Source organism: Miniopterus schreibersii (assembly GCF_964146895.1).
Source record: "Miniopterus schreibersii genome assembly, chromosome: 1".
Taxonomy (NCBI): Eukaryota; Metazoa; Chordata; class Mammalia; order Chiroptera; family Miniopteridae; genus Miniopterus; species Miniopterus schreibersii.
Window position 1 is genome coordinate 161,549,481 of NC_138101.1, and position 23,820 is coordinate 161,573,300.

General features: G+C 50.7%; 1 protein-coding gene across 3 annotated transcripts in view; it reads right to left on the minus strand.

Annotated features, from left to right (window-relative positions):
• Positions 1-23,820, minus strand: part of IGDCC4 (immunoglobulin superfamily DCC subclass member 4) — a 38,317-nt gene that overhangs the window by 3,703 nt on the left and 10,794 nt on the right. The window contains exons 4-18 of one of the 3 annotated variants that reach the window (XM_081158585.1): positions 17,031-17,167; positions 15,519-15,659; positions 12,384-12,539; positions 11,261-11,674; positions 10,525-10,689; positions 9,855-9,992; positions 8,804-8,974; positions 7,569-7,787; positions 7,311-7,412; positions 4,910-5,093; positions 4,085-4,212; positions 2,213-2,383; positions 1,829-1,966; positions 977-1,082; positions 322-550 (exon numbers count right to left, since the gene is read on the minus strand). In XM_081158585.1, coding sequence (XP_081014711.1) covers positions 322-550; positions 977-1,082; positions 1,829-1,966; positions 2,213-2,383; positions 4,085-4,212; positions 4,910-5,093; positions 7,311-7,412; positions 7,569-7,787; positions 8,804-8,974; positions 9,855-9,992; positions 10,525-10,689; positions 11,261-11,674; positions 12,384-12,539; positions 15,519-15,659; positions 17,031-17,167 — 2,599 coding nt within the window. Of the gene's footprint in view, positions 1-321; positions 551-976; positions 1,083-1,828; positions 1,967-2,212; positions 2,384-4,084; positions 4,213-4,909; positions 5,094-7,310; positions 7,413-7,568; positions 7,806-8,803; positions 8,975-9,854; positions 9,993-10,524; positions 10,690-11,260; positions 11,675-12,383; positions 12,540-15,518; positions 15,660-17,030; positions 17,168-23,820 lie in introns of all 3 variants that reach the window. The other 2 variants (XM_081158584.1, XM_081158586.1) reach the window with 2 other exon arrangements.

Here is a 23,820-nt window from a genome sequence, read left to right on the forward strand (position 1 = left end):
CTCCTAGCAGGAGGAGGGATCTGGGTGTTCTGGCTACATTGAGTCACCTGCAAAAAGCCAACTGGGGGCCCTCCCCTCCTTCCATGAGAGCCAGGCCGACCTATTCTGCCAGGGATGGAGGCACATCTGCTTCCCAGCCCTGCCAACCTTTTCATGGAAGGAGAGACAGTGCCTTTTTTCCTGCAGCTGGCCAGAGGAAGGGGGGTGGGGTGGAGGGAGGTTCTCCCACAGGGTCACCCACTGTGCTCTTGCGCCCCCTGGTGACATGTTTGGGAGTGCGCCACAGTGTGGGACTTGAACCTATCTAGGCTCCAGGCTCACCTTTCTCTTGGAGTGACCCCTGCAGTCAGAAACTCCACCACCCATAAGGCTGTGCACTTCAGCCCTGTCCTCGATGTCTGAGGGTGGTGGGGACCAGTCCTGGGGACGGGGGTGCACAAGGGACTCCAGTTCATGGGTAGTTGGGAGACTGGGGGGTCCAAGGCAGGCTCGGGAGTACAGAGCGGGGTTCCCAGCGGTGGCCGTGGAGGACAGGCCTGGGAGGGCTTCCCTGGAAGGAAAGATGGGCATGGTAGTCAGAGAGTGAGGGGTGGAGGTGGGACTGAGATCTAGTCCAGCTTATGTCCCTGGGCAGATTTCTATCCATCTCTAGGACTTGGTTTCCAGTCTGTGTAATGAGTAAGAAACTCTGTTCAAAACAGCTGGAGATCTGGGGCCCCTCTTTCCAAGATTCTGGCAGCTGCAGAGGAAGTGGGAGACAGGCAGCTCTGCCTATTTATGCCCTTGTTGACAGATTACACTGGGGGCTTCCCTAAAGCCATCCCCCACTCTCATGAGGACATCACCCAATCCCTCATCTGAGTCCCAACTTTAATGGGGCTTCTGGGGATGCTAAGTCATGGCCACTTTCCCTGCTCTCTCATCTCTGCAGCCCTCCTGGAAATCTCTCCGTAGTCAGACTGGCTCCTTCTCCTACCTGTGGGGGCCACGGCGCAGGCCAGCACACATGCAGGCCAGCAGGCAGAGGAGGCCCAGGCAGACACCCACGATGATGCCCGTGACTGAGTGCACATCCAAGGAGTCTGATTGGGGGGAAAGAGAGGGGACAGGACAGGTCAAGGACAGGAGAAGCCTAGGGTTCATAGATCAGGACTTCTTGTGGCTTCCTCAGGAGACCACTGGCATGAGTCTCACTCTTTGGACACCCACAATCTTCTGATGCAAGGACAGAAGGCCCCTACAGCCTCACAGAGACCACAGCTACCTCTCTCCAACTGTCCTCCCCACTGGACATCTGAAAGTTGTGGTCCCTCCCCATCAACTATCTGCCTGCCAACCAGGGCTGGTTTCAGGGGGGTGCAGTAAGTGCAGTTGCACAGCCCACGCTTAGGACTCTATGCTTGGTTTAATGCTGTGCAGTCACTATCTTGAAATTCTTCCTACTTTTAAAATAGGGAGCCCTTCGTTTTCATTTCACATTAGGCCCTGCAAATTACATAGCGAGCCCTGCTGCCACCACCACCCCATAAAAACTCATCTAAGCCAACCCCCCAACCTGAGCAATCTCCCAAAGAAACCAAGCCAGTCTCCCTAAAATCTGAACTCTCAACCAAATCATCACTGAACCAAACCACATCCATTTCCCCTTCAAATCTGTCCTCTCTGCACCAAACTAGGAGGGCAGCTGTCCAAAACAAGGAAAGTGTAGTCGTGCCTGGCGGCAGGACCTTGGAAGAGATGACTTTAGGGTTAAAAGTCAACTCCAGGGGTCCCTGGAGACCTCGGGCTGCCTCAGGATGGATCCCCCGCCCCCTTCCCGCCTTCTTACCTGAAAGCTTCTCCTGAAGAGTGATCACATCCTGCAGGCCAGAGAAGGGCCCAGGCCCCACTTCTGTGCGTGCCCCCATCTTGAAGAAGTACCTCGTGTCGCTCTCAAGGCCGCGTACCTCAGCGCTGAAGATGTTTCCTGGGAGGCAGGGGAAGCAGGGAGGGCAGAGCTCATGGGTTGAGTGGGGTGGGATGCAGGGATAGGCTGGCAAGTAGGACTGAGAAAGTCTGCTCTTCCCACTCAGGCAGTAGCTTCTGCCTGTTCCTCCTAGAACCCCTAGAACTTCAGCGGCACTCTCACTACTAATCCAGTCACTGAGAGGCTGGAGAGGGGGAAGTGGGTGGGGAAGCTCTTGCTCCAATACCCTTGGGTAGGAGCCCTCACCCTCCGTGGTGAGTAGGGTCCACTGGTGCTCGGGCTGGGTGTGGTTGTTGCTGTACAGGATCAGATACTCCACAATCTCTCCATTGGGCTCCGTGGGAGGGCACCAGTGCAGCAGAACAGTGGAAGGTGTCAGGGAGCTCAGGCGCAGGTCAGATGGGGGCGTCGAGGGCCCTGGGATATAGAGAAGGGGAGAGGGGGGATCACTGGGAGCCCCAGCTCTGGGGGCAGTAGTGAGAGAGGGCGTGAGGACATGGCCTCTCTTCTTCCTCCTTTACTGGAGCAAATCACAAGCCCCAAAGCAAAATAAAGTCTGGTCTCTAACTAGGGGATTTCTGGAAGGGGGGCTTCACCACTGTGCCTCCCCTCCCTCAAACTCTTCTCCACTCCTTGGAGAAGAGCTCTCTAAACTTCCATACCCAGGTATTTCCAAGGGTTGAGGAGATTGTCTGGTATTCTGGGGACCTGAGGGCAGAGCTCAAAAATTTTTGAAAGGCTTACATTTTATTTTAAACTCTCAAACTAAGTTTGCCATCTATTCCATGGTAAAGTTTAATATAAAAATAGTGTTTATAATTATCATTTAAAGTTTCTAACTCCCCTTGCCGCCCCAAATCTTTAAGTAAAATTGGTTGATGAACTGTGTAGCCTGTGTCTATGCCCCCAGGTCCTACAGGGTGACAGGCACCCCAATGTGAGAAGTGCCATCTTGGCAGACTTCATGTTTTGTTTTTAGAGAAGCTGATCCTGGGAGGTGGGGGTGAATTAGGAAGGGTGAGGAGAAACGCAAGGTGACTGGTGAATTGGGAAGGATAGAGATTTGGGAGATCAGGTTCTCAAGGCCTGACAGAGGGTGGGATGGGGACCCAGGGCACTAAGATGTAACAGAGCAACCTCTTTGATCCTAGGTGACTCTCCACTTCTCAGGCTCGTTTCCCCATCTGAAGAAAAAAACATCCCCTTCTGCAGCCTGGTCACTTGTGCTGGGGATCCAATGTCATAGTCAACTTCAAGAAAACATTGGGCCCGGCCGGGCGTGGCTCAGCGGTTGAGCGTCGACCTAGGATCCAGGTGATCGGGGTTCGGTTCCCGGTCAGGGCACATGCCCGGGTTGTGGGCTCGATCAATGACTCTCTTGTCATTGATGTTTCTGTCTCTCTCTCTCCCTCTCCTTTCCTCTCTCTGAAATCAATAAAGATATATTAAAAAAAAAAAAAAAAGAAAACATTGGGTTTCCCTAAATTCTGTACACAATTTAAGACCATAAAAACTGAGGTCATTGAGGGGTGAGAAACAGTTTGAAAGCAGTTTTCTAAAAAGCAAATTCATGAGAATGGAGGACCTCCACACACATCTTCCTATTTCAGGTCATGGGACAAAGGTATTCTGTAGATGGGAAGGTGAACAGTCTTAGGGTCAGCAGAAGAGCCTCTGCTGTGAGAACGGAAGTCCTTTTGTCTTGCAATGCCATTTCCAGAGGGTTCCAGAGCCACAGACTTACAGAGTGAATGGTCCCACCTCTCTTTTTACAGATGAGGACTCAGAGGCCCTAGGTGGGGAAGGAACCTGCCCAAATCTCCCTGTGTGTCAGAGGCAGGATGGGGACCCATATACTAAATCCAGGACACCTGCCTCCCACCTTCCCTGGCCCCTCTTCACCAGCTCAGTGGGTCTTGGCACAGCCTCTTAAAAGAAGCCACTCCTCTAAATCCTATGTTATTATTTTTATGGATAAATGGTTAAGACCAGCACAGGACTGGCGTACGTAAATGCAAGTAAATGACACACCCTTATGGGATTCCAAGGGATATTTCTGGGCAAGAAGGAGTTGGGTAAAAGATGGACTGATGGCAAGAGGGCTGAGGGGCCACTCACGGTCAGGCAGGGTGGAGCGCTCTACCACAGAGCCGAAAGGCCCATCCATGTCCACGCCATGGGATTGTACTGCAAACTCATATTTGGTGAATGGCTTCAGCCCGCCAATGAGGATGTCTTCTCCAGAGCTGCCAAGGCAAGAAATGTGACTAGTAATCTCAGGCACAGCCTCCTAGCAGGGCAACTCCTCCAAATCTATTCCCCTAGCCCCAGCTCCAGCCCCAGCCCCTACCCTGGGGAGTGGGCCACTAACACTAGCCAGAGAACCTTCCGAGAGGTCTGGATGTACACTGCTCCCAGGGTATCATCCTCCATGTCCAATCTCCAAGCCAGGCCCCCTCCTCTAGGAAACCTTCCTGGATTAACCCAAGCCATACTTCACCCAAGGAACCATCTGTGATGCTTCTTTTCCTTGATATAATTTTACTTTAGCTGCAACTGTACACATCTATTGCTTTTTATGCAATGTTTCCTTTGCCAAACCAGCAGCTCCTGAGGGCAGGGGCTCTGTCTCCCCATCTGACTGGGGGCCCTCTCAGGACAGTGGCTGGGCTGTCTCTTCGCCATCATACTGGGAGCCCTCTGAGGTTAAAGAAATAGGTCTGTCTGCATCATGGTCCCAAGGGGTCAGTAGAAGGCTCTGCTGTAAGCGGATGGGATCGCATGGACTCTCCTTTTCCACCATCAGGTCATCAGACCCTCAGTGTTCCCCTAGTGTAACAGGTGAGGCCTGAAAGGTTTCTGAATCCCCCAGGGTCCCTCTCCTCATCACCACCTGCTGTCTACCCACCCCCCCTCTTTATAGTGTTAGCTCCTCTTTCCCACCTGGTGTAATAGGTGACCAGGGAGGCATTCCTGAGCCCCCAGGGGCTGAATCGTACAGTGTAGTTGACAATCTTGACTGTGGTGAAGTCTGGCTTTTTCCATCGAAGCCAAATGGATGTGGAGCTGTTTGACTCCGCATGGACATGAGCGGGGGGTAGGGGTGGCCCCCTCTGGATGGGCAAGTCTGGAAGGTGAAAGGTGAAAATTCAAGTGTGGGGAAGGGAGGAAGGACATTAATTCTAAAAATATTCGGTGCTTTACAGTCCTCAGTTTACAGTGATTTTCTTCTACTCTTTCTCTTTTGATCCTGTGAGTTGGGTAGCATCATTCCCACTTCACAGATGAGGAAAATGATGCTCCCAAGAATTTAAGGGATTTTTTTCTTTGCAAAGGTCATACATAAAACAAACCATAAAAGAGAGAGGCAGTGAGTCATGGCAATTAAGAGCACAGATTCTAGAGCCAGGTTGCCCTGGTTCAAATTTCAGCTCTGCCACTTACTAGCTGTGTGACCTTGGAGAAGTTACTTAACCTCTCTGTCTCCATTCCTTATTCTGTCAGTGGGGCTTATAATAGTATACCTACCTTATAGTATTGTTATGACGATTAACTTAGCTAATATTTGCAAAGTATATAGAAAAGTACTTGGCATATTGTTTTTCTGTTTTATTTTTGAGATATAATTCACATACCATAAAATTCAGTTTAAAAATGTATACTATAGTGGTTTTTAGTATATTCATAAGGTTGTGCAGCCATCCATATTATTTAATTCCATAACATTTTTATCACCCTGAAAAGAAACTCTGTTCCTTCTATCCATAACCCCCCATTTCACCTTTCCTCCAGCCCCTGGCAACCACAGATCTACTTTATGTCTCTATGGATTTGCCTATTCTGGATATTTCATATCAATGGAATCATACAATATGTGGGGTTTTTTGTGTCTGGCTTCTTTCACTTATTATAATGTTAAGGTTCCTCCCTGTTGTATGATATATCGGCACTTAATTCCTTTTTATAGTATCTGGCATATTGCCATGGACTGAATGTTTGTGTCCCCTCCATCCCAAATTCATGTTGAAATTTGAACTGCCATAACAAAGTACCATAGATTGGGTGGCTTATAAACAACAGGAATTTACTTCTCACAGTTCTAGAGGCTGGGGTCTGAGATCAGGGCACCAGAGTTGTAAAGCTCTGTTGAGAGCCATCCTCCAGGTTGCAGACTAACCACTCATTGGATAGTCACATGGTGAAGAGTAGCGAAAGGAAGCAAGCTCTCCTGTGACTCTTACAAGGACACTAATCCCGTTCACGAGGGCTCCACGCTCAAGACCACATCCAATTCCTAATTCCCTCCCAATACATACCATTGGAGGGTAGAGTTTCAACATATGAATTTTGGGGGGACGCAAACTTTCAGTCCACAACAGTGTCCTTATAGAAGAGACCCCAGAGAGCTCTTCAGCCACAGTGAGAAGTGGGCTCTCACCAGAAACTGACTGTGTCAGTGCCTTGATCTTAGATTTCCCAGCCTCCAAAACTATGAGAAGTGTTAGTTCCTTAAGTCTGTGATATTTTTGTTATAACAGCCTAAACTAAGACATATATAGCAAGCACTATATTATATGAATGATGTGTTCATTACATAATCATAAAAGAAAATGAACTTCATGAGAGCAGGCCCCTTACTTGTGTTGTTTACCACTAAATTCCCAGAACAGAGCTGGCACATAGTAGACACTCAGTAAAATATTTGGACTTAGAACCCAGGTTTCTTGGCCCTAGTTGAGTGCTCCTTCCACTAAACCACATGGTTAAAAATCAGCATGGGAAGTTAGGGGTGAGGGAATGTCAAGATGGGCAACAGAGATGTCCACTACAGGGACACGGGCAGTGCACTGCAATGGAAAGACTTCTGCCTGGGAGCCAGGGGTCTTGGTTCCAGGGGTCTAGGCTGTTGTGACCTTGGACGAGTCCCTTTACCTCTCTGATCTCTGAGCCTCAGTTTCCTGATGGGCCACATAAGGATGGTCTCCCTGCTTAGAATGGAGAGATAATCTGATAGATCGTGTGATACAGGTGGACGTGTTTTAAAAGTCATCTAAAGGTCAAACTTGGGGTCAGGAGTCACTGATCAGCCATGGGGTTTCTCTGTCCAAACCTTCCAAATTAGCACTGCTCATAGACGATGAAAATTCGGTAGCAGACCTAGAAGACAGCGTACAAGCTGGAGCTTCTTTCTATGACAGAGGCTGTCTGGATCTCGAAGAGGACTCCTGAACCTAGGAGAATGGGTTTGGGGGTGGCTGCGGCTACCAGACAGCCTGGCCACCAAGGCTGGCCCAGAGGAAAGGGAAAGGAAGCTGTATACAGACCCTCGCCTGAGCCCCCTCACCTGGTGTGGGAGCCTTCTCCGTCTTGCCCTTCCACACTGCTGCGTAGCCGTCCTCATGTTTGTTGAATGCCACAAGCTTCACCTCGTACAGCTGGCCAGGGACTGAGGAAGGTCACGGGGTCACTCACTAGCTAGAGGAACCTGTGGGGTGACTCTCTCCTCCCCAGTAAGGTTCCATCTCCAACTCCTGCACCCAGCTAATCCAGTCCCCCGCTGAAGCTATGTCTATCTCCCTCCCCCACCCCCAGCCCTCCTCACCTAGCTGGGTCAGCTCATACTGCTTCACTTTCTTCTTGAGCCGGACAGGCCCCACATCCCAAGCCTGGTCTCCACGGCCCCCTGGGGGACTCTCACCATCAGCCTCCTCCTCGGCCCCGACCTCCCGCCAGTACAGTTTGTAGCCAGAGATCTGGGCAGGGTGAGGGGGCGGCTGCCAGGACACAACCAGGGACTCCATCCTTGCCCGTACCTTCAACTCTGCAGGGGCAAAAGGGACTGGGGAGCAGGATGAGAGGAGGGAGGAGAAAGTGAATGGGGAGTGCGGAGGAGGTCAGGGGTGGGAGAGGGGGGAGGCAGGAGGAAGCAAAAAGCAGGAAGGTGGCACTGAGCGAGAGCCTTGCCAGCCTTCTCCCAATGATCACCACTCAGCCACCACACTAAGTGCCAGGCCAGGGCTGGTCGAGAGGTGAACCCACTATTCCACAAGCCCAGAGTGCTGAGAAGGGAGGGATGTCTCCTGGGCATCTGCACAGAGGGCAACAAGGGGCACCTCTGTGGCAGGGCTGACAGTCCCCGGCACAGTGCAGGATCTGTAAGTTTTCTGAAGGAATGAACGCATGGATATTGGCAAGACAAGAAGGCCACAAGGGTTGCTGAAGCCAGAAAGGAGGGGTGGAGCCACTGGACCCTACTTGGAGCCTAAATGTGGGGGACTTACTATGTGTTAGACACTGTTCTAAGCACTTTTTGCATATATTTTAACTTCATTCTCACAACCCTATAAAGTAAGGAAAATACCGTTATCCCCGTTTTACAAGTAAGAAACTGAGGCTCAGAGAAGCTAAGTAACTTGCCCAAGGTCACACAGACAGTATATGCACCAGGTTTTGTCTGCATTTAATCACTCTACTATTGGGCTTTCAACAAAACAACAACAATCATAATCATGAAAGCAGCTGCTATTTAACAGCTATTGTGTTACTAAACACTTTGTTTGCAATACATTCATTATCAATCCTCACAACTCAGCTTACAAGTAAATGAAGCCTTAGAGCTGTGAATGGTTTGTAGGAGTCACACAGCAGAAGGGGCACTTGAGCCCAGATGTGTCTACAAAGGCCAGTCACCTCTACACCCATCCTCCCTGACCTGTCAAACAGAGGGAGCCATGGCAGGTCTCTGATGGAGGGGGTGATTGGGTCTGGGTTCCAAGGTCACACATACATCCACACAGTCACGCACACCTCCTGGTCCTGTCCCCTCTGAGCCCGTACCGTGGCTCTGGTTGTGCATACTGGGTGTCCTGTGCTGCATCCACTGGGAGGGCGCCCCATAGCCAGCCCCCGTGCCGGCTGAAATCCGTACTCGATACACCTTGTTGGGCAGAAGTGAGTTCAGCGTAAGCTGTGTCTCATTCCCTGGCACTTCGGTGGAGAAAATCACATCTGCTGGGACAGAAAAAACTGACTGCTGGGAGGCCACCTGAAGACAATGACCCTAAGCTCCCCTGCACACACTCTTCCACCTCAGTGCCCATCAGAGCCAGAGGTGCTCTCAGCACTGCCCCTCCCACCCCCAGTGCCTAGATGGACTTCACAGCTCCAGGGCTGACTCCTGGGCCTCCCACCCTAGCTGACACAGCCATCAGCCTCAGCTCTGAGTGGGGAGAATCATGGCACGTGGTCCCCACTTCCCCATAAGCAGTCAATGACACTCCCCACCCCCCCACCCCCGGCCCCAACATACACACCAGGGCAAAAGCACCCGGGTTGGCTATGAGGTCCATCAGACACCACCTGCCTTCCAGAGCCTCACCTTTCCCTCCCTCTTCATCCTCACTCTGGCCCTCCAGCCACGTGCCTTCTCCTCTTAATCCCTTTCAAACCCCTGCCCTAGATCACTGACATCTGCCCTAACACACCCTCCCCAATGCTCCATTCCCCCACCCCACAAGCACCCCCCCCACACATACCTCCCTACCCCTCATCTGCTCTTTGAGCTGGAAGGGGCCCCAGGGATCACATAGGCCACCTGCTTCATTTCACAGATAAGGAAACTGAGGCAGATTCAGTAGGATGACACACTGTAAAGGAGTTGAGGCCAGAACCCAGGCCTCCCCCTGCCTGGAGCGAGCCCTCTTTTCACTCCTGCCACCTCTACCCTAGCCCACACTCCTCTTTTCCAGGTTCACCTTTCCCTAATCCCCCGGGCTGCCTACCACTCAACTCAGGATCCCACCACTCAACTCAGGTCCTCAGAGGCTCTGACCAACTCTTCACAGACACAATTCCCCCCAGGTGGAGCCCGCACCCTGCCTCCACTCACCTTCCTTTCCCAAACTGTACTCTATCTTGTACTTCACCACCTGCCCATTGCTCAGGCTGGGAGGCAGGGGCAGCCACGCCACCCTGATGTCCGAGGGGTTGGGGCTGGACAGGGAGAGCTGGGGCGCTGCACTGGGGACTGAGACAGAAGAACATCAGCATGAGCTCTGCTCCACCGACGTGTAAGGTGAGGCCCAGGAGCGGTCAGAGACTTGCCCAGGTCACACAGCAAGTCAGAAGTAGGACCAGGATCTGAGGGAGGAAAGGGAGCCTCTCAGGGGAGCCCCAAGCTGGAGAGGAGGGGACATCCTTCCCACCCTGAAAAAGGTTTAGGGCACAATCTTCCATATCCAGTGGGTTAAAGTCACTGGTCCCTGCCTGACTGGATGGTATGTGGGAGTCAAGGGCCACATGACATAGGGATTCACAAGCTGAGATCTCAAGTCCCAGTTGTCCCACTGACTCTGGGCAAGTCACTCTCATTTTCTGGGCCTCAGTTTCCCCAACTGTAAATTGGGAAAAAGAACCTTTGCCTACCCCTTTTAGGGCATAAGAGATGGCACAAGGCAGATAAAAGTGTCTTGGCATTCACTAGTAAAGAGAAGCCAAACTACCATCCCCAGGGAATTCTCTGGACCCCAAGGTGCCCATTGCAGGTACAGAGGCCCTACCATCGTCCAGTGTGTGGACCAGCGCTGGGGTGGAGGTGCGGCTGGCCCCCAGCTGAGAATAGGCCACTACGTAGAATTCATAATCCGTGTTGGGTTCCAGGTCCCGAACCTGTAGCTCTGTCGTGTCATTGTTCACTGCAAACTGGTATTCCACATTGTCCATGCCTGGGGCGGCAACACAGGGGACAAAGGGACTGTCACAGGAGCACCGCCAGGGGCCCACTAGCTGGAGGCTATCTAGGGGTCCTTCACATGGTCCCTGTCTCTGGAATAGTCTATTTATAGCTAAATCATCCCAGATCATCTTCACTGGAGATTATAAACTCCCCTGGCTTCTAGTTCCACTGTATTAATTCCTCCTTCCTCCACTGGTTAGGAAGCTCTTTCCAGCGTCCACTGAAGTGACCCCTGATGCATTTAAGAGCTGGCTCCAGGAATGCCAAGGCGTTTTCCCTGGGAGGAGAAGCATCCTCTCCCTCCTCTCTCACAAACTGTGGCTGAGCAGGAACGTGCCACACACACTGACCCCTCAGCTGCAGGCCTCACCCACATGCACGCGGGTGTCACCTGTGGGCTCCCACCCCATCCCATCTCAGCCCCAAAGGTAGCGGACAGGAAACTCTTCAGTCATCCAACTTGTCCCCGCCCTCGCCGAGTCCCGCTTGGGGCGCTTGGGCCTTTGCCGCGGAGTCTCCCCCGACTCCCCCACCCCTCCCCCCGCACCCCGCAGGCGTACCCCGAGCCTTCTGGTAGTGGAGGGAGAAGCCAATGATCTGCTCGCTGTGCAGCTCGGGCCGCTCCCAGGCCACCAGCACGGCGGAGCTGCTCAGCGGCGTGGCCGTGACCCGCGTGGGCGCGCTGGGCAGCCCCTCGCGCACAACGACGGCCAGCGGCGCGGCGGCGCACGCCGTGCCCGCGCCGTTCTCGGCCACGCACTGGTAGTAGCCGGCGTCCTGCAGGCCGATCTGCGTGATGACCAGGCTGCCGCCGCCGCCCTGCACCTTGACGCGCCCGTTGGGCCGCAGCGGCGCCCCGTCGTGCAGCCAGCGCAGCGCCGGCCTGGGCTCCCCGGAGGCGCGACACACGAAGCGCGCGGTGCTGGCCCGGGTCCGAGACAGCGCTTCCGGCGCCTGTGAGATGGCGGGGGCCGCTGGGGGCGAGGGGCAGGACGCTGACCGCGCGCTCCGGCCTCTCGGCGCTCTGCCCCTCCCCCGGGGCCCCAGCCAGCTCCCACACCCCCTCCAATCTCTCTAACCTCTCCCTGACTCACCCCTTCCCCCAAAAAACTCCAGTGCAGCGCAGCGCTACCTCTTTCTTTCCCCACTCCCCCCAGTCCCGCGCTGACCAGGCCCCCGAAGCCCCCCTCCTGGGTCTAGCCCCGCGTCCGCGTTCATCAGCTCCTCCCCTACCAGCGTCTCCCACACCTACCAGATTTACCCCTCGACAGTTACCTCTGTCCTGAGCAACTCGGGTCCACCCGCTCCCCCAGTAACCTCGGTCCTACCCCTCCCCCCCCCGTTACCCAAGTCCCACCCCGACCACCCCTCCCCACCCCCCAATCGCCCTAATCACCCCCCACCTTCTTTCCCCAACTGAACTCTTCCCACTCTGCCCTCCCGGCTCTCACACCCCTTCCCCTCCTCCAATTACCCAGTGTGTCCTCTCCAAGCACCGCCCCCTTACAAAGATCTCCTGCCCACCAGCTCCGCAGCCACCCCTCCCGGCCCCGCCCCCTTGGCACGCTCCGGGGTGCCTTTCAGCCGCACGCTCCCCGCCTCCCTAGTCCTCCCTCGGCCCCAGCTAACCCGCCCCAATCCGGCCTCCCGCACACCTACGCCCCAGCCTTCACCCCGCCTCACCCAGCACGCGAAGCTCAGCAGCTGCGGTGGCAAAGTCGCGCGTGCGGGGCTTGTTAGCGCGGCAGACGTAGGTGCCAGAGTGCCGGGGCTGCGCGCTGGCGATCAGGAGGTTGGTGCGGCCCAGGACGATGACATCGGTGGAGATGGGCTTCCCGTCTGCGGGAGGAGAAGGGAGAACGCTGGAGGGGGGAGATGAGGACTGCGCCTCCATCAGCTCCCCGGGCCTCGGGGGTCCCTCTACACCCGGGCGCGGGACCCGGTTGGAATCTCAGCTTTTCCACTTTCTAGCCTAGTGACCGTCTCTGAATCTTAAGTGTCTCCCTCTGTAAAATGAGATAGTGCCTAGCTGGAAGGACTGCCGTGGGCGTGGAAGGAATAGGATTTGTGAGAACCCCTGGCACAATGCAGGCACGTAACAGGAGCGCTAGTCAGTTGTCTATTACCATTGCTGTGAAAATTGATTTCTCCCAAGAAGGACACACTCCTGTATGGTCGTAGGGCGGTACCTATGATGAAATATGGCTGGAAAGGTCTGACCCAAACCAAAGATTTAAATATGTGCAGAGACTTTCACCTTGATGTGCAATGAAAACCATTTTAAAAGTCCTTGCCTTATGGACATGAACAGAAAATTCAGGGGGAAAACGCAAATGGCCAAGAAACACATAAAAAAGGTGTTCAGTTTCACATAAAGAAATGCACATCAAAATACAATGTTCATTTTCACCTATCATATTGGGAAAGTGTTTAAAAACAGTAAGTTGCAATGCTGGAAAAAGGGTAAATGCTGATAGGACTATACAGGGGCTCCACCTGAACCCTGAAGCCAGGGATTCCACTTATGGGCACCTGTCCTGGGGAGATGTGAACAGGGCTGATCACTGTCGTGTTAACTGTAACAGTGGACAACTGAAAAGGACTTAAAAATTCAACAGTAGGAACTGGAAAATTACATTACAGCTATCTTCAAATAATGGAACATCATATAATCATAATTATTTTTTGAAAAAGTTTTAAAGATGGGGAAATGCTTATGAGATACTATTGAATGAAAATAGAACTTGAAACTGTAAATTCAACATGCTTTCAATTTTGGGGAAAAATGTATATGTGCATAGAAAAAAATCTGGAAGAAAATATACACATATGTTAACAATTTCTGTCTCTGAATGGTGAAATGTTTTCTGTTTCTGCTTTTCCCCAGTTTTCTACAATGAACACATATAACTTTTGCAATCAGAAGAAAATAAAATAAAAGGCCCTTCCCTAGCTTAGTGGAGTAAGTTCCTGGAAAAGGAACTGTGCCCGGGATCAGGAATGAAGTCCTTTTGGTGTCTTTCTCTTCCTAGTCTCTGTCCAGGAATGTTATTAGCAGAGCTTGCCCAAGTGAGTCCCCACAACTACAGGTGTCAGGATCCTCTGGAACAGCAATTCTCAAATCCATATTGTGCACATGAATCACGGAATTGCCGGGGCCCCCAAATGCAGAGGCCACGGCAGGACCCAGATTCAGCATTTCTAACTAGGCCCAGGTGGTAGATCCAAAGACCACACTTTCAGTTGCAAGACTACAACTCTCCAGGTATGAAGGGAAGGAGTCTGTAGTTTTAACAAGCTCCCTGGGTCATTCTGGTGCATGGTCAGTATTTGAGAAACACTGACATTAGAACTTCTGGGCAACATCACAAGCTTGTCCCGATAATAGTAAGAGGTCCCTGCTGGCCCTGGGATCCCCCTAACTAGGCAAGTGCCACAAATTCAATGAGGCCATGCAGGTAAGGGAGGTGCAAAGATTCCAGAACTGTTCTATCTCATCAGATCAGTGGGAGGAGGTACACAGTTGCTTGGTTTATTATTTTTCTTTCTTTTTTCTCTTTTTAAAAAATATATCCTTTATTGATTTCAGAGAGAGGAAGGGAGAAGGGAGAGAGAGATAGAAACATCAATGATGAGAGAGTCGTCACTGATCGGCTGCCTCCTGCACGCCCCCGACTGGGGACGGAACCCGCAACCCAGGCATGTGCCCTGATCAGGAATCAAACCCCCATCTCCTGGATCCTAGGTCAACGCTCAACCGCTGAGCCACGCCCGGCCAGGCTTATTACTTTTCTTTAACCTCTGTGTATTCATTATGTACTCTTGAATGTGAGATACAAACTTATAAAAAGGAGGTAGTGTAGGGTAACAGACTGAGCCAGGGAAGAAGGGTAAAGAGGACCAGGTTTTAAGACTTCTGCCATCCGCTTGGGACAAATCACTTCTTATCGACAAGGGAAACAAAAACAATCCTGCCTTTTCTTCCATACAGGACTGTAGGGAGTGGTGTAGTAGAAAGAAGACTAGCTCGAGTTTGGGTCCTGGCTTTCCACCTGCCTCTCAGCCTCAGCTTTCTCATCAGCCGACTGGGAACAATAGTCCTGGCCCCTCCCCTCCTCCAAGGGCTCTGGAGGCTGAGGCAGGGAGCCGGCGTGTGTGCTCAGTAGACCGCCAGGCGACGGCAGGCCCAGCGCTCTCATTACCTTGATAGCATCTCCTGTGACGCTGTCCCACTCGCCACTTATCACTTGCTGCCTGATAGTGTCACACTGTTAAGACTCTCTTCATGGCTGTGTGTCTTATCTCCCTCACCCAGACTATGAGTGCAGAGGGTCTGTGTCTCTCATCTGGGTATTTTATCCACTGTGCCCAGCGTGAAGCCAGGCACACAAAGGCAGCACACAGTGGGTGGACCAAGAGGCAGCTCTGTAATGCAACGGAGCAGCAGTGGGGGCTGGTTCCACCCGACTCACTGGCCGCATGGCACCTTTCCAGCTCTCACACACTCACTTGCAACACTGTTGTGAAGAATGAAATAAGTAAGGGGGAGAAGCCAGCCCAGTGCCCACATTAAGCAAGGTCTCAATAACGATTTTGTGAGGGGCAAATTCAAGTGCCTGTAAAAGGAACATGCTACACAGGTTGGTGATTAAGTCTGCTCAGGTCCCCCACCCATGCCCAGCCCTGGGAGATGAACTCCTGCCATACCAAAGGTTGGTGACGATGAAGAGGTCACCCTTATAGCTCCATGACTTAGGGACACATGAGATGCCACACCCCTCCTTTCCCATGCCCTTCCAGTTCCCTCCGTCCACTTACCCTGTCGGACCCAGGACACGAAAGGGGTAGGGTCAGCAGAGGCCACACATTCCATCACCACACTCTGTCCAGACACCACTGTGGTGTTCTCCGGAGCTGCCACAATGACCACGTCCTGCCCCCTGGTAGATGCCAGGGACCCTGAAGAGAGGGCAGACCAGCAGGCAGTTTTACCATTAGGCGTCTTCACCTGTGTTCCTCCCCTGATGCCCCTGGTGAGGAAGGTGGGGCTGGAAGCAGCCAGGGTTCCATCTGGCAGATGGCAAAAGCAGCCAGGGTTCCACAGAGCTGGGCCTCGGGCTCGGAGCTCTTTCTCTTGGAGCCAGGAGAGGGATAACCTGGTCTCCAACACCAACCCCCTCCCCCCCCCCAATCTTCCCTGCCAAATCGAACCCGCCCTCCAGGCAGAGGACTGTCAGGGTTGAGTAGACTTGGAGTCAACAGCCAGTTTCTAGTTCCGACACTTATTATCATCATTATCCTGCTGTGTGGCCGTAGACAAGTCCCTTCTCCAAAGGGTCTCCGGTTTCCATGTGCAAAAGGCAGGAGGTGGGCTCAAGTTTCTGCCAGCTTGACAGCTCCCTGAGCACTGATTCCTGCCAAGTTCTCAGTGTGATTTTGTTTGTCCCCTGGGTCAGCGTGGTGAATACCTGGTTTTTCCAGCAGATGGAGACAGAGACTCCAGGCACTGAAGGGACAGCAAACCAGACTCAGAGCCGCTCACTAGCTAAGCCCTCAGGAAATAGGGTAGAATTGGGACAGGGAGGGGGGGATAATTAGGGGGCTTGGAGATGTGAAGAGGGGTAGGGTGGGGGGAGATGCTCATGGCAAAGGGAGGCAAGTAAGACACCCTTGGGGGAGGCCTGAAGTAAGATCCGAGGAGCACCTGCTAGGTACCAGGCACTTTCCACTCTTATCTCAGCTATTCTCAAAACCTTCCAGGGCTGGACATTTGATAACCAGCCCAGGGTCACACAGATGGTGAGTAAAGAAGCCAGGATTCAAATCAGGTCTTTCTGACTCCAAAGCCTGTTACCTTTTACTGTATCACCCTGGGACAGGAGCTTTTCAGATAAATGGAGAATGCAGAAACACCAGACTGCAGGGAGGTGGATTTGTAGGGCATGGCAAGTATCCAGGGGCAAACACCCCAGTGCCCAGAGCCCCCAGGGCACACAGAAGGGCAGGGACCAGGGCTTCAGGGCACTGACACCCTCTCTCAGATGCCTTACCTCCCCACCCCTGTCTCCAGCCCTAGATGCTCCAACCAATCCCAGGGAACACAGGGCCTCCATGGGAAGGGAGCACTATATTGGGAATCCAGCCCCAAGTCTCTTCCTGACTTGCTGGGTCGCACTGCCTGCTCTGAGCTTCATCACCTCATCTGTCTGATGGGAGTGATATCCCATCACCTCTTTGAAGGCAGGGCTTGGATCTCTTGAGGCCCCTCCAAGCTCTGAGGTGGCTGACTCCAGAAATACCCTGGTTTCCCCCAACAGCCAGCCCCCTTACCTCTGTGGGCCACCCTGAGTACGGCCTCCTGGCTGAAGCGCTGGTGGGCTGAGTTGGTGGCCACGCAGCGGTAGGAGGCTTCGTCACTTTCCTGAACATCCAGGATCTGGAGAACCCCGTTGGGAAGAGTGATGAGCCTTGGGAAGGGGAAGAGGGCACCTGTGAGGTGGGCAGGAGCTCGGCAGGGAGGGTGGCATGCGCAAACTGTGTCTCTCCAATCCGACCTGAAACACCTAGCGTCTCACTTTCAAGCCTCACTCATAATTTTAAAAATGCAAATTAGAACTATAAGAAACCATTTTCACCTATCAGATGGGCAAAGGTCAAAAGATTTAATAACATCCTACCTACATGAAGGAATAGGGGGAAGGCACTCTTGTCTTGTTAGTGGCCATGCCAAGCAATATACCCTCTTTCAGGGGCAAGCTGGTGATATCTTAAACTCAAACCTGCAGGTGCCTTTTGACCCAGCAGCGCCACCCTGAGGACTCTATCCCACAGATGTTCTCATACATGTACGCAAAAATGTATGTTTAATAATATTAATTCCAGCATGGTCTTTAATAGCAAAAGACTGGAAAACAATCCAGTGCCCATCTGCAGGGTGGGGACTGGCTAAATCGGTGTGGCTACATTCATGCAATGGAATGCTAGGCAGCTGCTCAAAGGAGGCAGCTCCCTGTGTGCTCATATAGGAAGATCTCCAAAATGTGTACTGTGCACAACAGTGTGGGGGGGGATCTGTACACGTGTATGCAGGCACCGAATGTCCCTATGATGGTGGCTGTCTCTGAGGAGGGGCCCTGGGATCCTGGGAGCTGAAAGTGGGGGAGGGCTCACTTTTATTATATAGCCTTCTATACCTCCTTCCTCCCCTGGCAAAGTCCCTCTTATTCACACAATCTCATCTGACCCGCAGAACAAGTCGAAGAAATAGAGGGGATCACAACCTTCACTTTATTGGTGACAGAACTAAGGCTTAGAGAGAGCAGGGTATTTTCCCAGGGTCTCACAGCTGGAGCAGTTAAAACTTGAATCCAGGTCTTCTAGTCCCAAATCCCATGTTCTTCCCACCTGCCTGTCTTGGCAGCCCTTACATGACTGAGAATGCCAATGGAGGGAACACAGTGCCCAGCAAGCCCCAATCAACATGGACATTACTGAGGACGAGCAGGATGGATGAGGGTGGTGTTCTCTGCCCTCTTGGTTAGAGGGTTGGAACGTGGCCTCCGCTAGGAAGGCCCAGAGACCTTGCTTGAGAGACAAAGCAATCCAGGGCAGAGAAGTGTCCATGGGGGCCAGGGTGGTGGGCTCTAGCCCAAGTAGGGAATGAGTGGGTCCTCCTGCATCCTCCAACTGTGATCCCTACAGGGGGCTCAGGGCTGAGAGTTCTAATATCTCAGAGAACAAACAGTGCTGGTGCCTGGATATAGGCTGGGCCAAGGTCAGAGAGGAAACAGGGCAGCTGTGCACTTGGTAAAGAAGTTCCCTTAGCTTGTGGGGAAATGGGGTATAAGAAAATCTAAACACAGGAGATGAGAACCAGCTTGAGGGTGTTGGGAGAGAATTCTGGCCATGGGCCTGGAAACCTACTGTGGCCCAAAGACTTAGAGAAAAAACAGAAACCTGCATCACTCCTTTCCTCACTCCAAAGGCAAACCCAACTCTGCCCCAGCATCTTCCTTTAGCTACGACAGCTGCCCACATCTGTGGTAGGCCAATGGGGGAGAAGGGACAAGAAGGGAAAGAGTAGTTGGAGGTAAAATCCTGGGCCAGGCCCGGCCGGGCGTGGCTCAGCCGTTGAGCATCGACCTAGGATCCAGGAGATCATGGTTCAATTCCGTCCGGGCACATGCCCGGGTTGTGGGCTTGATCCCCAGTCAGGGGCGTGCAGGAGGCAGCTGATCAATGACTCTCTCTCATCCTTGATGTTTCTATCTCTCTCTCCCTCTCTGAAATCAAGAGATATATTTTAAAAAATTAAAAAATCCTGGGCCAGGACCTAGCCTGCAGCCACAGGAAATTTCATGGGAAAAGCCAAGTGGGGAAGGACAAGCAGGACTCATCTGGGAAACAAAGCCCCCATCCCCATCCAGGTCTCTTCCACTTAACATACTCTGCCTCCAAGGCCGTTCGTGCTCCCTCAGTCTAGCTAGCTGACTCTGCCTGCAGGGTTCCTGCCAGGAGAAGCTACATTTCTTAGCCCCAAAGTTCCCTGGTCTTTCCAGGGAAATTGTGCTCCAGGGACCCAAGAGCTAATATCTCTTTCGACAAGTAACATTTCCTTAATTATGTGTGTTGAATGAATGAATGAACACCTTTCCTCAGATGTGCTGTTGCTACAGCCAACAGAGCAAAATAGAACCAAAAATCATTTCTGTTTTGTTAAAATGTGGTTTTAGAAGCTCTGTCCTTGGAAAGATGTCCAAGATCTATTGGTTAGTGGGGAAGACAGTCACAAAACAGTGTTTATGAAGCAACTCTATTTTTGGAATATAAACAAATGATATGTTAGGATATACACAAAAAAATCCAGGGTGGTAAAACTCCCATCACCCATATAGGTTTTCTCTGGAAGTAAGGTTACTGGGGACTTGTTTGCTGTTGTTGTTGTTGTTTTTAATATATTTTTATTGATTTCAGAGAGAGGAAGGGAGAGGGAGAGAGAGAGAGGCAGAAACATCAATGATGAGGGAGTCATTGAGGTGCCTCCTGCACACCCCGCACTGGGGATCGAACCCGCAACCCGGGCATGTGCCCTGACCTGGAATCGAACAGTGATCTCCTGGATTATAGGTTGATGCTCAACTGCTGAGCCACACCAGCCGGGCTATTTGTTGTGTTTTAAAATTTTTTTTGCAGTGAATATTTATTAGTTTGGAAATATAAAACTTTAAAGAATTTAAATGGAAAAAAGCATGTGCTCTTGTACATTTGTTTTCTAACTCCAGGCTCTGTGGCAGAGTGGAGAGAACTGGTTCCAACATATGTGATTTTAGCAAGTGACATCCCATGTCTGTGCCTTAGCTTCTCTTCTGAAAAATGGGTTAAAGAATTTCTGTCCTTCCTACTTCACAACTCTAACCCTTTTAACATCTTATGAGCTCACATTGCATAATGGACCTAAACACTAGCTATGAATTACAAACTCTAAACACATCTTTACAACGGTGTAAACTGTACACATATTTGAAAAGACTGGAAGGAACACTCAAAACGATAATAGCTGTCTGTGTTCAGGTGATAGGCGATTTCTCCCCCTTTAAGTTAGTATATTTTATCATTTAAAAATTAATTCAAGTTTCAAATAAAACAAAATAGCTACTTATGGAATGAAAAGAAACCTCTATCCAAAAGGGAGGAATTCTTGTTTCTTTAAGCCTGAGACTGAGTCTGCTGCTCCACTCCCCCAAAAAGCCAGTTGGACCCAGGGATTCAAGAACACAGAAGAAATGACACAGCTGCTCTGAGTTTCCTGAGACCAAAGAGCCCCACCCCTAAGCCCTACAGAGATCCCCTGGGGCAAAGGACACTAGCCGAGGGTCACACCATGTTGACACTCGATGGACACTGGGAAATGGGCAGGGCAGAAGACTGGACTAGGGATCCCTCAGTATTTAAGTCCATTAGTGCCACGTTTTTAAAGTGTGAGTGAGTGGAGATAACACAATGATTTCAAATGGATCCAGACACACATTTTTTTATTTCAGTGGTTAGGTATTTATTTTTATGGCCACCTTCTATTTATGGTAACTGTTGCTGGTTTTCCATTTTACTGCAGTGAGATAATGTTTCTCTTAAGTATGTGTTAAGTTACAAAAGAGAGAGTTGATTTAAAGAAATGCATTAAGTAAGTGATTGTATAAATGGTTTAGGGATGGCCAAAATTATAAAGGGCGTTTATGAATGCCTGGACTTTGGGAAACATTGCTCTCATTGATGACTGGTTCCCATAGAAGAAAAATTATCCCCTATCATTAGAAATTAGCATAAGTACCAGGGTATTGCCTTAGGGTCTAGTCTTTACCATCAGTTTCAAAACTATGCACATATACCCTGACAGAGTGTGTTTATTAACTGCACATGTGCGCACCCTACACCAAGGCATATGGTCTCCTTCAAACCACTGGGCTGAGTTTATGAATAGCATATTTGTACATGTACTATATCTGGGCATGTATTGTAAAAATACATACCTTGGGCATAATCAAGTTGCTGTTTTAGACATTTCTTTATTCCCCCCACACAATGTGCTGGGACATGTAAGTCCAGCTTATTTATAGATGAGGATCACTTTTCAGAGGACTTGGGGGCAAACACTCCCAGAGCTCAGGAACTGGCAGCTCCAGGCTACTGGGAGAGGCCCGTGGCCTCATGGAATGATGCCTGAACTAGATGTCGGGAGGCGAGGTCTCAATACCACTGTTTGCTGAGAAACTTTGGGGAAGAAACTTCTCTGTTTTGAGCCGCAGATGGACCACCCGTTCTCTAAGCCCACCTGCAGCAGGAACTTCCTCAGACATTGCAACTGCCCCATCCCCCACCTCCCACCAAATCACGAGAGGCTGGCATGTCATCCACGCCAGCGCTCTGGCATCCAACACTGGCTGTGTGAGCTGGGCCACGGTATTTCTATCTCTGATCATCAGTTCCCTCATTTAACAATCTGGATAATAATATCTGCCATTGCCATATGTACAGACCTGGAAGGATATTTATTATGTGTTAAGTGGAAAAAAAAAGTAAAATTTGAAATATAATCCCATTTTTGTTTTGAGGAAGAAAAAAAAAAAGATGACTGAACAAAAAACCCAGTACAGTATGTACAATGTAATCCAAAATTTAAAAAAGAATATTTATAAACGTATAGGGGAAAGTCCAGAGTATAGACATCAAAACTAACAGTGACCCTGGATGGTGTGGCTAGGTGGTTCGAGAGTCAGCCTGAACACCAAAGGGTCTCGGGTTTGATTCCCAGCCAAGAGCATGTACCTGGGTTGCTGTTTGCTTCCCCCCCCACCCCCGCTGTCGCGGTGCATTTGGGAGGCAACCAGTCGATGTGCCTCTCTCACATCGATGTTTCTCTCTCTCTCCCTCCTTTCCACTCTCTCTGAAGAGCAATGGAAAAAATATATCCTCACGTGAGAATAAAAAAAAATTTTTAACTAACAGTGGCTTTCTATGGGTGATGGGATTATGAGTAACCTTTGTTCTTTTTTATTTGTATGAATTTGAAAATGCATTCTCTAGGAATATGAACTAAAAGAGGGCAACATGAAAAATAAGAAATACCTACCTTGAAAGATGATGGGAGCGATTACGTGAGAAAACATAGCTCTCATTAAGTGGTTTCTGCTCTCTCCCATTCCCTTGGGGGGGCTGCCAGGAGTAGGCTTTCACTTGTTTCTTGCCCAGCAACTCCCAGGAAGCACCCACCAAATAGCACCGGGAAGCCCCACATTTGGAAGGCATAGAACTTAAAATGTCAGTATTTCCATGGTCCACTCCCTAGGATGCTCATTCATGGAATGCTGCAAGAGGGGGTCTGGGAAGATGAGTCTAAAATTATATAAAGGCAGTTTATAAGTGCTTGGATTTTGGGAAACATTACTCTTATTGATGACTGATTCCCATGGAAGAAAAATTATCCCCTATCATCAGAAATTAGTATAAGTACCAGGAAATTGCCTTAGGGTTGAACAAGTTTAAGAGGTTTTCTATACAGGACTTCTCAGTGCCTTGTCAAACTCCAAGAGGGACACTTATAGGCAGTTTCATGACCTTGCCTACAGAGTAGTTTTTTCAAAAAGCCTCTTTAGGTACTAAGGTTCTACAAAGAACACACTTTGGGAAACCATGATCTGATCTAACCCTTTCATTTTTTTCCTTTTAATTTTATAGATGGTTGACAATGAAGCTGAGTGAGAAGGGACTTGCTGAGGACCAGTGGGGCTAACTGCTCATCAAAGTCAACAGGGTGTGGCTTATACCTTGACCTCTTGCCCTTCCTCCTTCCCCACTGTAACAGAGATGTGTCCTGTGGCTTTTCTACCTAGAAGTTTCTCCTACACTTCCACAGCCCGGCCTAGATATGGGCAAAAGTCCGAGGAGCTGGGACAACTCAGCACACTCAGGATAGATTAGTCCCAAGGCAGGAAGATCTGAAAACCAGTGTTTCTGAGCCTAAGGAACCCTGCCTCCACCAGGAAAGAGCAAGGTGGTAACTATAGCTAGAGAGATGTAGTGAGAAGACTGGGAAAGGTTTATGGAGCCGCATGTTCAAAGATGTAAGAATCCACGGGGTGACAACCGAGTTATGAGATCAATTCAGATACCACAGATGAGACTGGGCCTTATGCTTTCTGGTCATGCTGAAGTTCCTACCCAGAAGGCTGCAAGAGGGTCTAGCCTCTGTTTCTTTTCCACCTTAGGAACTCTTCCCTGGTGTGGCTCCTCTGTCCACTGACTTCATGGGGAGAGAGGAGTGTGAAACAGGAGGGACCTCCACAAGCCATTTATCAGATGCTGCACCCTACTGAATGGAACTGAGAGAAGAAGAGAGGTAGAAACTCCAGGAGAACCTTACAAAGAGAATACCTTTCCAGCAGCCTTGGGTCCTTGAACAAACAACAAACATTCTGCCAGTGATTCACGGTGCAGCCTTGGATAAACCACAGCTCCTCTATGGCCCTAGGGTTCCTCAATAAAGTAAGCGGTTGGACTAGAGAAGCTCTGAAGATCCCTATCACTACTCTCTACCCAAGCTCCAGAACGTAGGGGATGGCTTTCT